This window comes from Python bivittatus, unplaced genomic scaffold (genome assembly GCF_059951505.1).
Source record: "Python bivittatus isolate LINGU-HERP-01145 unplaced genomic scaffold, Pbiv_v1 ctg000330_np1212, whole genome shotgun sequence".
Classification (NCBI taxonomy): Eukaryota; Metazoa; Chordata; class Lepidosauria; order Squamata; family Pythonidae; genus Python; species Python bivittatus.
In genome coordinates this window covers 24,418,790-24,435,275 of record NW_028277058.1, presented here as the reverse complement: position 1 = coordinate 24,435,275, position 16,486 = coordinate 24,418,790, and the positions used below count along the sequence as shown (strand labels likewise).

At 34.1% G+C, this 16,486-nt stretch overlaps 1 protein-coding gene across 1 annotated transcript in view; it reads right to left on the bottom strand.

Moving 5' to 3' along the window:
* SYT1 (synaptotagmin 1) overlaps positions 1-16,486 on the bottom strand; it is a 177,744-nt gene that overhangs the window by 65,947 nt on the left and 95,311 nt on the right. The window contains exons 5-6 of the mRNA XM_088141845.1: positions 11,700-11,867; positions 8,010-8,177 (exon numbers count right to left, since the gene is read on the bottom strand). Coding sequence (XP_087997971.1) covers positions 8,010-8,177; positions 11,700-11,867 — 336 coding nt within the window. The remainder of the gene's footprint in view (positions 1-8,009; positions 8,178-11,699; positions 11,868-16,486) is intronic.

Sequence of the window (16,486 nt, the reverse complement as noted above, 5' to 3'; positions counted from 1 at the left end):
AATAATCAATTAACCATCAGATACTGTCCAGAAGAGATCCATTTTTACCAGCTTTTGCAATGCTCTTGAAGAAGAAGCAAGTCTGATTTCTTTGGGGAGGCTATTTCATAAGACCAATACTGCAAAACAATACTTCCTAACCTCAACTCCTCTTGTAATGGAGATGGGGGACAATCAACAGCTTCTCTGGGAAGGAACTTACTGGACAAGTCATTTCTGGTTGGAGAAGGAGGTCCTACAGATACCTAAATGCCAAGATTATTTACAATAAAATAAAAAGTAATCTCTTTTCATGAGTTAAAATCTACCGAAGCAGTACACAGGGCAAGAAAGTTGTAAATTACTACAGAAACAGCAAAGTGATAGAAAATTTATTGAGTGTTCATGTCATAAGCTGCTTCTTGCTTCTAAAGACATCTGGTTATCTGTTGTTGGAAACAGAACACCAGTGTTCTGCTTTTATATTCTAAGGAACTTCCTAGATAAATTAGAACTGAAAGATTGTCTTTTATTCTGGAGGGTGCATTCTCTATCAGTCTACTACAGAATATTTACACTGACTATCTCCTTTTACCACATAGCCTGTCTAAGACTATTACAGCAATTTACAGTGAGAAACCAATTACTGCTCTTTTCATTATTATGCTTTGTGTAAGGTATTATTATTTTTTGTTTAATAAATACATTCTGTCTATTGTAGCTAGAGTGCAAAGTGCTTTAAATGTCAGTTCAGCATGGATCTAAACTAAAGGAAAAATACAAAATCTGGTTAAATAGTTACTATGGTAATCACTGCCATGGTCTAAATTGGCATTTTAAAACTGGCAGGAGGACTCTGAAGAAAATGATTAAGCTTTCTCCTTCTCAAACTCCTCCTTTCAGCTCTTTGTCCTTAACCTTTCCAGGTATGCATTTCTTTTTCCTATTACCCTTGTAATAATCTGGATGGTTGTAAGAGAAGAAGACTGAAAGAAATAAATGTTTAACTGAGTTTGGAGCTTAAATGCCTAAAATGCCTACAAGGCCTTGTCATCTTTAATTTTTGTACAATAGCTGCAGTAGCCAGACTGTAATAGCAGCACTCTTCATAATGCTGCTTTCCTTAGAATACTAATCAACATTGAATGGGTTGGGTAGAGGTGGAGTGGGGCCTTGAAGTGAATTCTTTGCTCCCACTCTATGCCTGAAAACCTTGCCAGGATGTCCGAACATCAAAACAAAACTTGCGCAAAATGGCCAAATTCAATTTTATATATGCTTCATTGGCATAACCTTGCTATTGTCTGATACTTTACTAAAATCAAATGGTTACTTAGGAAATCAATGAGCTATAGAATGTTCTTGGTTAAATAAATTAAAACAATAGCAAAACATTAGATCTGCATCCTCTTTTTCTTGAGGAGCTCAAGTTAGTATCTGCAACATGCATATCCCCTCCAATTTCATTCCAACAACTATCCTGTAAGCTGAGAGATAATCCTGGCTCAATATTCTACAATAAGTTTCCATGGGAGAAGTTGGATGTCTTCTTGGCCCTAACTGGCAACAAGGTTAGCCACTATATTGCATACTGTTCCCTCCCCCCTTTTTTCCCCCATATGTTTGGCATGATCTCTCATTCAAATATTCAGTTTGTACCTTCCAAATATTTGGATTTTACCTATCACCTTCAGCCAAGATGGCTAACGGCCATGAAGAGTAGGCTTCAAAAATATTTGGAGCTGACTACATTGCCTGCTCATTGTTTATACTGCTGTCTACTAACCAACAGTAATTTGAAGGAGTAGAATGTAAGTAGAACGTATAATGTTAAGAAGGCATTATAAGTCAAATAAAATAAATTCATGACTCAGAATTTTTCTGCTCAGTAAACAACTGTCTTCTGCAGAGTACGGCACCTCTTTAAAACTCATGGAACTTAACAAATACGTGCATTGTGTTTCTTATCTTTAAAGTATTTTTTGAACATTAACACTAATGTTTTTGTGCATGTGTAGGGTAATGGAAAATGCCATAATTTTTATTTTTTAAAATTTACTTGTGTCATGAGACACAGAGGAAAGGCTCCCACATCACATTAAAAACCATCCTTTGGGAGGGCGGAGCTGGCGTCGCGGCGATACGGCGGGCGATCCTGGGCTCCCAGGATGGCAGCCGATATCTCCTCGCCCGGACGGTCCCGATGGACCTAAGCCGTCCCGTAGAGATGGCGAACGCAAAGGGCGCGTCCCGCAGATCTCAGGGACGCCGCAAGTCCCAGATCGATCCGGGGAGAAGCTCTTGAAGCCGGTGGAGGAGAGGCAGCCAAAAATGGCTGCGAAAGCCGGGACAGCTCCAAAGGAAGATGGAAGAGAAGGGTGTCAACTGGGTGAGATGGACTTTTACTATTCAACTATTCTTAGAGAACACCTTAAGTAACTTAAAGAGATTTTTAAAAGTGAAGAAAAGTGGATTAAGCGGCGAGATTGAACCCTATTAAAAAAAAAGAAGGGGGAGAAAATTTTTCTTTTCAACTTTCCCTTTTTAGTGGAATTGACAAGATGTTTTTCTTTTAAAAAAATTATATTTTTAACTGGATTGGCTTTCTCTTTTTAATACTCAATAACTTTTTATTTTAAGCCTTTTTTTTACTAAGATTTTTTTATTGTTATAAGAAATTTATATCTTTTTGACTTTGAAATGGGGAAAGTGGAGTTAAGAGAAAGTAAATGAAAGAAAGTTGCACTGCCATTTAGAGGCGCGAATTAGTGCTTTTTTTTCATTGTGACGCACGCTCAAAGACCCTGTGCTTTCTAAAAAGATAGTGGGATGTGCATGTTTATACAGGTGCCATCCGTAACTATAAACAAGAAAGTGGAGTTGAAAGCGACTTTGAAAACATTAAGATGGAAAGTTTGAGCCAGTCACAAGAGCCTTGATTAGTGGCAGTAGCTCTTTTTCTGCTAGAAGCTCTGCTTTGCTTTCTATTCCCCCCAGATGGATTTTTTTTTAAAGAGGCTTAGCCTTTTCCTTCTTTTCCTTTTCTTTTTATTTTTCCTTCTTTTTTTTCTCTCCTTTTGCTTCTTTTTTTCTCTTATTTTTGGCAAGAACAAAGATAAAGAATCCTTTGACTTAATGAAGGTTTATCAAGATAATAGACTATACGAGAAACACAATGCAGAAAAAGATCTTTAAACTATTGAGGATGACTATAAAAAATTGGAAGAAGAGCTGCAGAAATTCTCAAAAAAAAAAAAAAAAAGAAAGAAAAAAGATATTAAAGCTAAAATGGACTTAATTAAACATAAAACGGGATCATTGGAAAAGGAAGAAATAGTACAAGAAATTAGAAACATTAAACGGAATTATTGTGAGGCCTATAAACTGAGAATTAAAAGGGTTAATCAACTGATAAATGAAGAGAGACAGATTTGTTCTTGGCACTGAGGGTGAGAAAAAGATTATACAAGATTATAATGGAAAATCGTACTAAGAGAATGTACAAAAAGAAGAAGTAAAACAATATTGAAAGAAACTATTGCAGATGTTTAAAGAGAAAATCAGGGGAATACAACAATGATGGAACTGACAGAAGCTTCCAAAAGCAGAATGTTCAAAAGGACACTTATTATTGCTTTCTCTTATCCAATAATATAGAAAAAAGGAATGAACAGCCAGATATTTTGGGACATTGAATGAAAAGGGTGAACTCAAAATTATGCAAGCGCTGGAATAAAGTATAAATCTGAGATATATAGTTAAAAATTGTATAACATGTAGTGAAATCTGGTTAGAACTGTAACTTGGTTAGAATTGTGATTGATACTGTAACTGATATTGGTTAGAATTGTAACTCTTAAGAATTGGAAAAATTAAAAAGTACTTATGCAGGAGGAAGTTATTTAAAATTATGGAATGTGCAGAGATGAGTTAAAGTGAGATTTGAAATTAGAGTAAGAAGATAAGCAATTTTATATGACACGGGATTTGTTTTTATTAATGATTAGATGAGAAAATATAGTAATGTAATAGATTAGGAAATTTTATAATAGAAATTTGATATTAATTATTATATATATACACATATAATAGATAGATGGAGATGTATTACTAATCCTATTGAAAGTTAAAATTTTTTGTAATATATGATTTTATAGATTAGCTATGAATGATTAATAATTGTTAATTGATAAGTATACAAGTATATTTTTGAATAGATGATATGAGAATTTAAGATTATGAAAGGGGCACCAACGAGTTTAACTGGTTGACACACGGTATAAAATGGAAGATGCTTTTTTATGCCTTTTTATGTTTTTGTTTGTTCATGTTTGTTTTGTGTTTGTTGTAAAAATAAAAAAAACATTATAAAAAAAAAAAAAAAAAAACCATCCTTTGATTTTACTCCTGACCCTTTTAGGAAGCAAAGTGAAAAACAGGGTAAATTTATCAATGAAGAGGGCAACAGCATGTCAGATCTTTTAAAAAGTAGATATTATTATGTACAGCAACTGAATTTGCAGAAAGAAAGAAAGAAAGAAAGAAAGAAAGAAAGAAAGAAAGAAAGAAAGAAAGAAAGAAAGAAAGAAAGAAAGAAAGAAAATCAAGTAATCAGAGGTGATTAAGTGTCCAAACTGCCATTATAGGGGGTGCAAAAGCTTTTTCTCTTAAGGTTACAAATGAAATATGCCCAGAAGACATTTTATGTGACTGAATCTTATTATAATTCTATGTGAAAAGATAAAATAAAGAAGGGAAAATTCTCCATTACAATGTATATTATTATGACCAGACTGTAAATTTGGCTTTTTATGACAAACATTACATTCAGTAATTAAAAAAAAAGAAAGGAAGTGAAGTCTGTTATAAAATGTCTTTGCAGTAATGGAACATAATTACGTTTGTTGTATAATTTGGATGGGATCCAGTTGCTTATGGTTTTAAGTTGTTTTTAATTATGTTTTTACAATAATTAGTGGGCCAGGTTGTGGTATCATGCTGTTCAGCACTAACAAGCCAAACACATACCCATTGATGCACATCTGGCCTCAGCAATCTTTGCATGAATTTTTGCTCTGTTTTATTTGAGTAGCTCCATGACATTTTATTCTGTAAACATAACAGGTCCAGCTTTCTGTGTATCTCCATAAAACCATTTCACACAGAATAATCACAACAAAATGCCTGTACCTCATATCAAATATAGACAACCTAAGATGGCCTTCCCTAATCCAGTGGCCATCATTGAAACATAAAATTGGAAGGGCTATGCAGGCCGTTGAATTGCAGTCCCCTGCTCACTACAGAGATCTAAATTAAATGATCAGGTAGATAAGTGTCCAGCTGCTTGACTACATATAGTAAAGGAGAACTCATCACCTCTTTAAACAACTGGCCACCCTGCCCAATTGCTCCTATCATTAGGGTGCTTTTTCTAATTTTCAACCAGAAAATTGTTGAATATCCTGCATCCAGTTTTGGGTAGAACATTTTATAAGAATTCCTGGAACAAGTTCAAAGAAGGCAACAATCAAGATGAATTGATCAGAAACTAAGTCCTATGAAGACAGTGGAAGGAACTGGATATGTTTAAATTTGAAGACAGAAGATTAAAGGGTGATATGAATATATTCTTCTAATATCTGAAAGGTTGTCATAAAGACCAAGATTTATTTCCCCAGACTGCAGGCCACTGAAGAATGACTTTACAAGAAAGTATATTCTGGCTGAGTATTAGGAAAAGCCGCCCTAATGGTATGAACAGTTTGGCAGCGGAACCAATTGCTTACAGAGATTATGGAGTCTCAATGGACATAGACAGGTAGAAACTGGACCATTTGAAATGGTTCTTCAAAAGTACAGACATAACAAAAATCTCCCTACAAATGGAAACATTATATAAATATATTATGAAATTATTTTTTCAGTTTAGTACAATTTAAATCTATGTTAAAAATTGTGTATATAAGTACATGGATAAGTCAACATTGAGTAAAAATTTCTTCCTTCAGTACTCTAGAATATTAATTCATCTAGCCCTGAATATTTATATATTACCTTACATATAATATATAAATGTTCAATAGATATTCCCTGACTATATTTCAATCAAGCTGAAGTTGTAGTTGCATTCTTTATAATTCTCCAGGGGAATGTATATCCTCTTTTGGAGAAGATGAGCCAAAACAGGAATTGAGTAGTTCTGCTTTTTCTTTGCTACTCTTTTGCCACCTTCATTAAGCAGTTAACATACTGTTTATTTATTCTTTTTATTTTGAATATAAAGAAAACTTAAAAAAAAACCTTTCGCATCCTTTGCTAATAGGTTTCTAAACATCAGCCTTTCTAACATCATCTTAACTATTATGTATTATTCACATGGGACAGACTTCAACTCCCATCATTCCCAGTGAATATTGTCATTAATCTAAGCCTAGAATCTCAGGAGGAACATTAGTTTATTTACTGCATTAGTTACCATAAGGTAGACTTTTTTTTCAACCCATATTTCTCCTATATTTTAACCTTGGCAGATTCATCTATATCACTGCAATGTGCCACAGGTAAATATGGAAATGAAGCCCCAAGAAAGAAGTTCCTGTAGCATATAATCAAGATTGCAGAGCTGTTTTTGGCCATTTTCCTAAGTATATTCAAAGCTGTATTGGTTCCTGAGGATGACTTCTGCTTGGAATGAAAAGACAGAAAACTGGTACATATATCATAAAAAAATAGACAAAAGACTCAAAGACTGGGGAAACAGTTTCCAACTTGCCATCTATTTGAAGCAAAAATCGCACCTCTACATATCAATAATAAATATGTTTTTTGGTTAACTTTACTCTTTACATCATCTATCATGCTCTCAAAGTATGATCTGAAGAAGGGAAAACAAAGGCAAAAGATGATGTCTCCTTGATTTAATAGAACCTGTCATATTGTAAAAAATCCATATTGTTTTTACCTGAATCATCATTTGGCCAATCAATCAATCATTTTGTTCACATACAGAACTTCATTTGAACTCAAGTGAGCCCTAAGACATTATCTATATTACACTGTCCTAGTTCATATAGAGGTTTTATGTAGCTATCTTGCATCAATAACTGAAAACTTTCCAGCATTCCTAGCCTGACTCCCAAGATCCTTTTAAAGGGAGATGCCAAGTATTGGATCAAGCAAAGTCTCAATGCAAAGCAACACTCTTATTATTAAGCCACATGCCAAGAAAGGGCAGTGTAGTTTTAAGTGGAGGATTCTAGAGAGAAAGAAACAGCCCAAAGTAAATTTGAAAATGGGGAACTATATGAAAGGAAAATATAAGACATTCCTACATCTCTGATCCAGTGCCTGGAAGCTCCGAGGGTCTGGATGGGGAATAATAAACTTTGACTCAGCCTTAGTAAATCTGAGTAGCTGAAGGTTCTAGGTCCCCTGGATATGCCATTCTCCATTTTCAGTTGGTCTATTGCAATGCGCTCTTACCCACGGCCCTTAAAATTCATTTTGAAGCTGCAGCTAATGCAGAATGTGGCTGTAAGCGTAGATATTATGTGGTACACCTACATAATATCACTGCTATGAAAGCTGCACTAGCTTCCAGTAGGCTTTCAGGTACAAGTCAAGGTGCTGCTTGTCACCTTTGAAGACTTGCATGGCACAGGATCAGATTACTTGCAGGACTTCCCATCCCAGAAGTAGATTCCCTGAATGCATGCATATTCTGTGTACATCCCGTGTTCAACTGATATGCAGGTATTATAGCCATGATGTTTTATATTCTGTATATAGCCATGATGTTTAGGATCAGAGTATTGCAGCTAGAAGTCTGCAAATTTCAGTTTGACTTGTCAGTTATGTTCCCTAGTTAATCATTTTAGTCCTTCTTGCCCTTCTAACATGTACAGTCATGGATTCGTTTTGTGCTATGGAGTCTCTCCATTTAAAAAAAAATATCCTAAAATTAATCTGAAATATAGAAGGTGAGTATAAAGCTGAATGAATTCTAACAATGGATATAATTCTCTTACCTCTTCTTTTTCAGCACTCTGCAAATCTCGCCACTCTTCAGTCACATGACCAAAATCTACAGTGTTCATGGCAACTTTGTATTCTCCAATTATATCGTGCTTAGAAAAGCGATCAAAGTCATATACTGCCATCACTAAAGTTTTTCCTCCCAGTTCAGAATACGGCACCTAAATTAGAAAAAGAGAAAGGGTGAAAAAATAGCCAGTTATAAGGCCTTTAAAATAAATACGCTTTAACTGCATTTCAAAACCTTTTCTTTATCAGCTGTCATCCCCATTTAATTGAGAGGGAGAAAAAAGGCACATTTTCTTTCAGAGGCCTTTGATAACATTCTTTAATGGCCACAATATAGCAATAACTAGAACAATGTGGTAGCTCACTCATCAATCAGGAAGTTTTGCCTGGAGTTCTGAAAGTTAGACTCCATCATGAAGCCAAAGGCCAATTATCTGCCCCACAGATACATAAGTTTTCAATACTGTAGGATGTTCCTTTCAATAAATCATGCTGTCACTTCTCTCTTCCCAAAAGTTATAGGATGATGGAAAAGCACAGAACTGTTTTTCTCTGTCTAGCATGGAATAATTAGAAACTAGATAGTTTTCTGAAAAGTAACTTTATTATTTTTCTTTTCAGAATTCTGCTTTTCACCTTGCTAATGATGAGGCTTACCCTTTGGCATGATATATTGCTGTAAATTTTGGCAACAGAAGGCCATACTTTAGCTTATTTCCAGCTGTTCTATGCTATAGGGTAGAAGGGTTGTCATTAGTCATATTACATTCAGAACAAGATACACAGTTGATGCATCTTTTATAGATGGTAAGCAAAACCTGTTTGGATCTGTGCTCAAAGCATGGATACTTTTAATGATTATATTGAACATTAATATGAACATTTCCTTTAACTGTACTCAGTTCTTAAAAAAAATTAAATAAAGCTTTCAGCCTATGTTCTTTGCATACATTTAGCTTTTATTTGTTTTCAAAATGGCTCCCTTCTTGTAAAGTTTGTTATTTATAATGTGTGAATAAATCCTCAGGTTTAAAAACGAAACAGCTAAAACTTCCATTTAAGATAAATAAGAAAAACATCAGCACCTTAATGTACGTATTTGCTGATATTACAGAAGGACGGTAGAATAACTTAGTTATATAATGAACTTTGTTTCTAGCCATGCGCTGTGCTTAATGATAACAAAGCTAAGTTTTCTCACTTCACTGATGATTTATAGAAAAAAAATCTGTTTTTTGAGAAAAGCAAATTCAGTGAAACAAGGACTCATGGGGGTAGGTCCAGTAGTCATTAATATGTGCCTGAAAGTACATCACTGCACTGATTTGCATAATTATATTATTATGCAAATGGTGTAAATTGTCACATAGATTTGGTTTTGGCATATTGCTGTATCAAAGTCCAAGACTTCACTGTATATTAAAAACACATTTATGCATCTTGCTCATATGGTTGTGCTAACTTTTCCATTTGTACAAGCTTTTATGGAAAACTGGTCTATCATATTAGTTGAGATGATCTGATAACACAATAACTGAACTTTTATAACTGCAATTCACAGTGATGATTCACAGTAATAAGTTATTATTATTATTCACAGTGATGCACTTGTTCCTAATAAATTAAAATAGGCCTAGGACATCAACAGTGTCAACGAAGTGAGAGTTTTTTAGTTGAGATGTCATTTGCTCTTAAGTTTTCATAAGCTGGTTGTGTATGATATTTTAATGTATATTTGACACAAAATATACTATAGTTAATATGCATATATAAAAGTCTTATGCCTGAGTTTTCTCTTGGAGAGCCTGGGGAAAAGCTCAGAAATCACAGAAACTGCCTAGCAATATTCAGCTTCTAGTGGTATCACAGAACTATTTGAAGTTTTCCATTTATGGACTACAGGGTACATTTAGTGTGAACATGCTCCTCCTGAACTTACAAGCAATGAGGGAGGCTTCTGGATAATAAAATAAGAATTCTAAAGATGTAGGAACATGACCCAAGGCACTATAGAACTCCAGAAAGCACTGCTTTCTTGGTCTCTTTTATCAATGGGAATGGTCAATGTATGCTGTGCTTTTCCTGGCTGAAGTAAAGGAAAATTGCTCCCAATTTAGGCCCATTTAAGTTGCTGCATGTGCAAAAATCACATTTGATATATTTCATCAAGGCTCATATTTGTAGTATCGTGAGCCATTTAAATGGATGCAAATATGCATTCATTGGTGAACTTTGGTAATTGTAGAGGCAATGACTGGACGTTTTGATTTATTTAGCCATCTATCAAGCTGAGACACCAGAGCTGTTAGTTCTGTCACTTCCTTTTTTTTCTGCTTCAAGTTAAATATGCTTAAAGGAAAAAATCAGTATAGAGCTTCTTCTCATCTCTTCCAGCCCCATAAAATGAAATATTATTTTTACAAAATCTTCAAGAGAAAACAGCAGCAGTGGAAGAGGTCTCTAGAGACAACCTTCTTGTTGAATGATTACACAGCCTGAACCTCATTTGTCCCTGCTTTCAAACCAGGGCTGTCTTTGTAAGACTGAGTATATAAAGGGCAAGGTCTGTAGCAGCTGAAGTACAGTGAACATTTCAGGCTAAAATCCTTAAAAATATGTTCATATGTGGTTGTGTTATTGTGCTCGAAAGAAGGCTAAGTCTGGAAGACATTAAGTGAATTTCATAAATTTTGAAGCATCCCAGCAAAGCATTTCTAACATATACTTTCACATCCTAGTAATACCTCTAAAATTATTTTAAGACCAAGGAAAATACGATTCCTTACCCACACAAAAACATGGGAGGTAATCCTGATTTGTTCTTTCTTAATTTTAACATTCTGTACATTTTAAAAGTTGTACTTATTTCTGGATAAGTATATAAAGAATTCATTGTTACACTACTGGAAATATTATATTCTTTAAGATTATGTGACAGCTTTCCTGGCCTATCAATGACCTAGTTACAAGCCTTCATAGAATATGTTAGGTTTAAGGTTTCTCACTATCTTCTGTGAATATCATTATGATTCTGAGCTACCAGTCAATGAATTCCAGCTTGAATCTCATTTTCATCATGAAAGGTCTAGGAGGCTTAAGGAAACCATTATCTCACATGGGGATAACACCAATTAACTACTACAATGTATATGAAATGCATAAATGCTAATATAAATACATATACATAATAACATTAACTTTAACCAGGTATTATTTTATATAAGAAGGAACAGTACAAGTCATACCATTGGGAGTGAAAAATATAGGGAATTACTGAATAATTCTTTCTTTCGTTGAATTCATTAAGATCCCTTCTAGGCAGATTTAAGAAAGGAAATCAGTGAGTTGTAACCTATCTAGTCAGGTCAGCTTCCATAAAATCCAAGTAGTCAGTACTACAGCATCACAGTATATTGTTGTTTTTTATAAGAATCATAAATCAGATTCCACATAAGATTAAGGAAAGAAAAAAAGCAGCAGCAGTCTGTCAGTACAGTTGAATTATTCAGCTTGTCTTTAAGTATATTTTTACAAGAAGGCAATCTCCGAAATAGTTACAAATGAAAAAAAAGAATCCATTGTGTTAACAGTTAACTAGGACTTAAGCAATTCTTTGAGCATAGGATTAATTTTTAGTACACATAGCACATGAAAAAGAAAGGACACTATAATACCTTGAATGTAAATTGTTCATTGAAGACAGGGTTAAGGGTCTTCCTGTGAACTTTTGTTTCATATTTCTTTTTCTTATCGGGAAGCAGGAAAACTTTCACGTATGGATCAGATGTTCCACCCATATCTAAAGCAGGCAGCTCAGCAGCTTGAAGTATTCCTACCAGAAGCTGGAAAAGGAGACAAGACAGAGGGAAAGAATGAGTTGATCAGAATTTTAAACAGATATTTAAGGAGAGCTTGTTCCTGACGTGTCCATGGATTAAGACATACATACTAGTCTTTTCATTTTCTGATGCTTTTTGAGTAAGGAACATGTGAGAATAGTAAGGCCTATTAAGGTCTGGATCAGATGAAGCCTGAACCAAACTCATGCTTTAGGAATAGGTGAACAAAAGGGTTACTAGAGGACGGGAGCCTGACTCAGCCTGACCCAGGCTCTATCTGGACTAAGAAGAACTACTTGGAGACATTACTTCAACCAAAGGTTGCTCTAAATGGACTGGAAGATCTTGCTTTAAGGAGTCACGGTCTGAACTAAAGTTTACTTTAAAGAATCCATCTTGGGCTTCTCTTGCTATTCAACAGAAAGAGGCAGAATTGCAGGAATAAAACTTGGCATGCAAATTAAGTTAATGGAAAGGTTTGATAGATATTAAATCATGGAAATTCTATACACTATGAGAAGGTATTAGAAATAGGAAAGAGTGAAGTTGATGCACCTGCATTTACCCATTATTAAAATGATAAATTAAAATGATAAAACTGACCTTTATTTACAGTACCCCATCTGACTACCCAAGGACACAGAACTTGTTAACAGATAGAAATACTATCATGAACAATGTACCTGACATATATGTTAAATGTGCATGTACATGAAGGTTGTGTTATTATTGTAAATGCTAACATAACCTTTGTGTATATGCACATTTAATGTAAATGAAAATGTAATTTAATTACCTTTCTCATATAGCTGTGTTGTAATACAGTACTGCAATATAGAGAAGCTTTTTAATAGACTATAGAAACAAAGCATATTGACATATCTCTAGTAATTTTGAAATTTAAGATTAGCTTTTATTAGCTCTGAATGTGTAAATAAGATTCAATACATATATGCTAATAACAAACTTGTGTTTGCTTAATTGGTATTCTGCCATATTATAGAATCATGTTTTATTTGTAAAGAGAAAGTTTCTAAGTTTTCATGTCAAAAGTACAGTGGTTGCATAGGCAATCTGATAAGGACATTTTTGATTCCAAAAACAAAACACCTGGAATTGACATTTATGATTTGGTTAGGAAAGTCTAAATACAGGAAAGGCAACTAAGAAGCATACTTTTTAATCAGTAATATTTTGGTCTAACAATCAGTATAGCGTTCATTTTAAATAGTAGACCTTAGGATATAACCAATAGCCAATGACAATCCAAAGAAGTACTACTCAAAGAAATGTGACTTCTGGGGAGGTATGGCAAACTGAAGATGGCTCTGCAAAAGGAGAGCTGATGACCACAGCAAAGACCAAGGACACTAGAGGGGACTAAAGTTTTTAGGTGTAGAAAAGATTTACAAACCTGTAAAATGTTGCAAAACATTCTAACAACGAAAATACTGAAGGAGACTTTTTAAGAATAGAATCAGAAAACAGTATCTACAATATCAACAATGTCAGTAATGATGTCTGCTTTTATGGATAGACTATGCTCAAAATATATTATTGAAGAAATGACAGATGCAGAACAAATTTTAGCTGGCAAGATAGAGATGGTATTGAAAGTGGATTTAAACTGACAGGCCAAGAGAATGACTTAGAAAAGGATGTTTCACTGGACTTACAAAAGAAACTGGTTGAGGCTTTAACATTTTAAAGGGAAGGACAAATGTCAAACCAAGAGAGTGACCTGGATAATTCTTTCCTACTGGATTTACAATATATGGATGTATCCAGTGTTTTTCTTTGACTTGTCTTCCGTTTGCCTATTATTCCAATGAATTCTGAATTGAAGTTCCTTTTCAGTGTAATTTTAATTCAGTGATCACTGTTCATCACTTGTTAGAGTAGCCCAGAAATAATAACTCAGCTTTCAACATATATAAAACTTAGCTATAAACATTTACAAATGCCCACCTGTATGTAACTATAGTTCTGGAAATCTTCTAAGAAGTAAAGAATTAGAAAAATAGTATACAGCTCCGTGAAAGTAAACGTACTTTCAGCGGAAAACAAGCCCCAACAGGAACTTCAAGAAGCTGCTTCAAAACAATCGATGGGTATTTAAAATGCTGCTTATTACAGCTGTATGTGGATTTTTATTTTTTTCTTTGATGATGTCAAATAGCACCCTGACAATTTTCCCCTCATTGTTTTAAACAGTTTTGGCAATCATGTATCCATGATTGTTTAAGAATGTTTTAATTACAGATACATATTATTCTCTGCCACACATACATACACATACACATGCACACTTGCAGGGAGAGATTTTTTTTACAATTCATAAGCAATGCATGTTAGATTTCACTGTTCTTCATAATTACAATGTTTTATCTTAAAAACAAAGCCATAAAAAGAGCTAAATCCATACATCCAAGTAATAGCTACCTTCTAGAAAAATTCTTTTCATACTATTTTTATACTTATATATAAATCTAAAAGGACAAGTTGCAACTCCAACTTATTACATAATTCAACTTTGTGCACCACGTTTTTATGAAAATGGATTCTGTGATTTAGCCAACTGCCTACTTAGCAGTGAGTCATAAATTATCCTGGTTCACAGAGAGGCAAATAATTACATTTTTATATACCTTTTATATAATTATATAGTTTTATATAATTTATATAATTATCTTTAGCTGGGTTCATATGTTATACTGATAGTTTATTTGGTTTTTGGCTTACCACAATTTGTGTATTCAATCATTGTGGTAGGTAAGCTACCCTTAGTGCAGATCTAATAGAACCTCATGTCCTATTTCTTAAGGGAATGTATGTATGTATGTATGTATTTATTTTGCATAAGCCCTAATAACACCGAGATCTAAAAAAATCTATGCATTCTCTTATAAATTCCTCCAGATCTGTTTTCAGCCAACCAGTCATGAACCTTACTGGCTCTTACAATGGAATAATAGTTTTTTGGGTTCTTATTGGTAACTGATTGTTCTTGCTTCTAGGGATCTTGGACTTCACAGCTACAGAAGTCACTTGTCACTTATTGCCCACTGCACAGGTGATGAGTAGAGTGACTTCATATGATAATACAGCAATTACTTCTTGGCATGTATAATTTCAGAGTGACATCAGTGGGCAACTTCATGGTCAGCGTCAACGGAATTATGAACAACACTGATGCTATGTTTGTTTGCCACTGCAATGACATGGCCATCATGATTATGCTTCAGTTGCTGATTGAGCATAGATCATGAGTACATTGACCTTGGCACACAATTCCCATTCAAATAATTATCTCAAGTAGAGTCACTATAAGCTAAGGAGTTATTTGGTCAACTTTCCACTTCTAACTTCACAATCTAACGAGCTAATTTTTGGTGTTATGTCTCTATATTTTTTTCATTGCTGCATTATCTTCTCTATCCTAAGGAACTTTTAAACATTCAGCGGAACCATAAAATGACTAGAAAATAGAAACAGTTTTTTAAAAGGTTCCTTATCCCTTTAATTAAATATGGAACATGATTAATATTTAATAGTGCAAATAAGCATTAAAATGACTGTGCAAAGCCAGTATTATATTCCTTAAAAAAAAAGGCATTACAAGTTTTGTTGATCTGCTGAGGAAGGTAAAATCTATTTCTCACAAAAAGTTTACTCATTCTATTTTCTTCACTCTTTGAAGAAGTGTCCTGTGGATTTCAAGAGATCCTGCTGAAATGAAGTGGTCACTAAAGACCTGAAAATGCAGATTATAGTCATAGAGGTGTTTGCTTTGGAAACAGACGAGAAAAATCTTCTTTATTCTTAAACCTGTGGATTCTTTTATATAGTAGAATAGAAGGTGAGAGTGTTGAAAAGTTTTTTAAAATACAGAGCAAAAAGGATTGAGGTCAAATCCTGATATATGGATTGCATCCCCAAGTAGCTTTTCAATCATGAAACAGCTGATTGGGTACCTCTTCTAATGTTCCAAGTTCATCATGAATGGTTTTATACGGGTGCTTTATGTTCAAAAGACAGAAAAAGAAACACCAGCATTAAACAGACCTGAATAGAGATTCAGAGGGCAACTTGCAATCTGCCTCTTTATATTTCTTTCAAAGTGTTTTCCAGCACTATTTATCTTGCTTTACAAACTCATTATCTGTTAATGCTTGTATTGTGAATGAGCATGAAACATTAACAGTAATAGCAATAATAATTCCTACCACCTTTTTTCCATACTTACCTATCTGGTTAAACATTTGTGTGTTGTTAAATAAACAGATTAACATGGCAACCTTTCTGGAAATGAATGTTTGAAATTAACATTGCATTTCCTGGCCAGTTAGTAGTTTCATAATTGCTTTTTATTCATTATTTCTCATAAAAGATCTGTGACAAAAATAGGTATAATAAATTAGGGTTGTCCAATCTGATATCTTGCCCTAGGTAGAATTATGCAGACCATGAAAATGGAAGACTGCCTACTTTTTCAGCCTTATGAACGCAAAATACATTAACTATGTGGTTCCTTGTCTGTTTCTTTCCAACACATATTTTTCATTAAAAGATGTAGAAGTGCACACATACTGTTTATAGTTTGGGCTCTTTACTGATGGTGA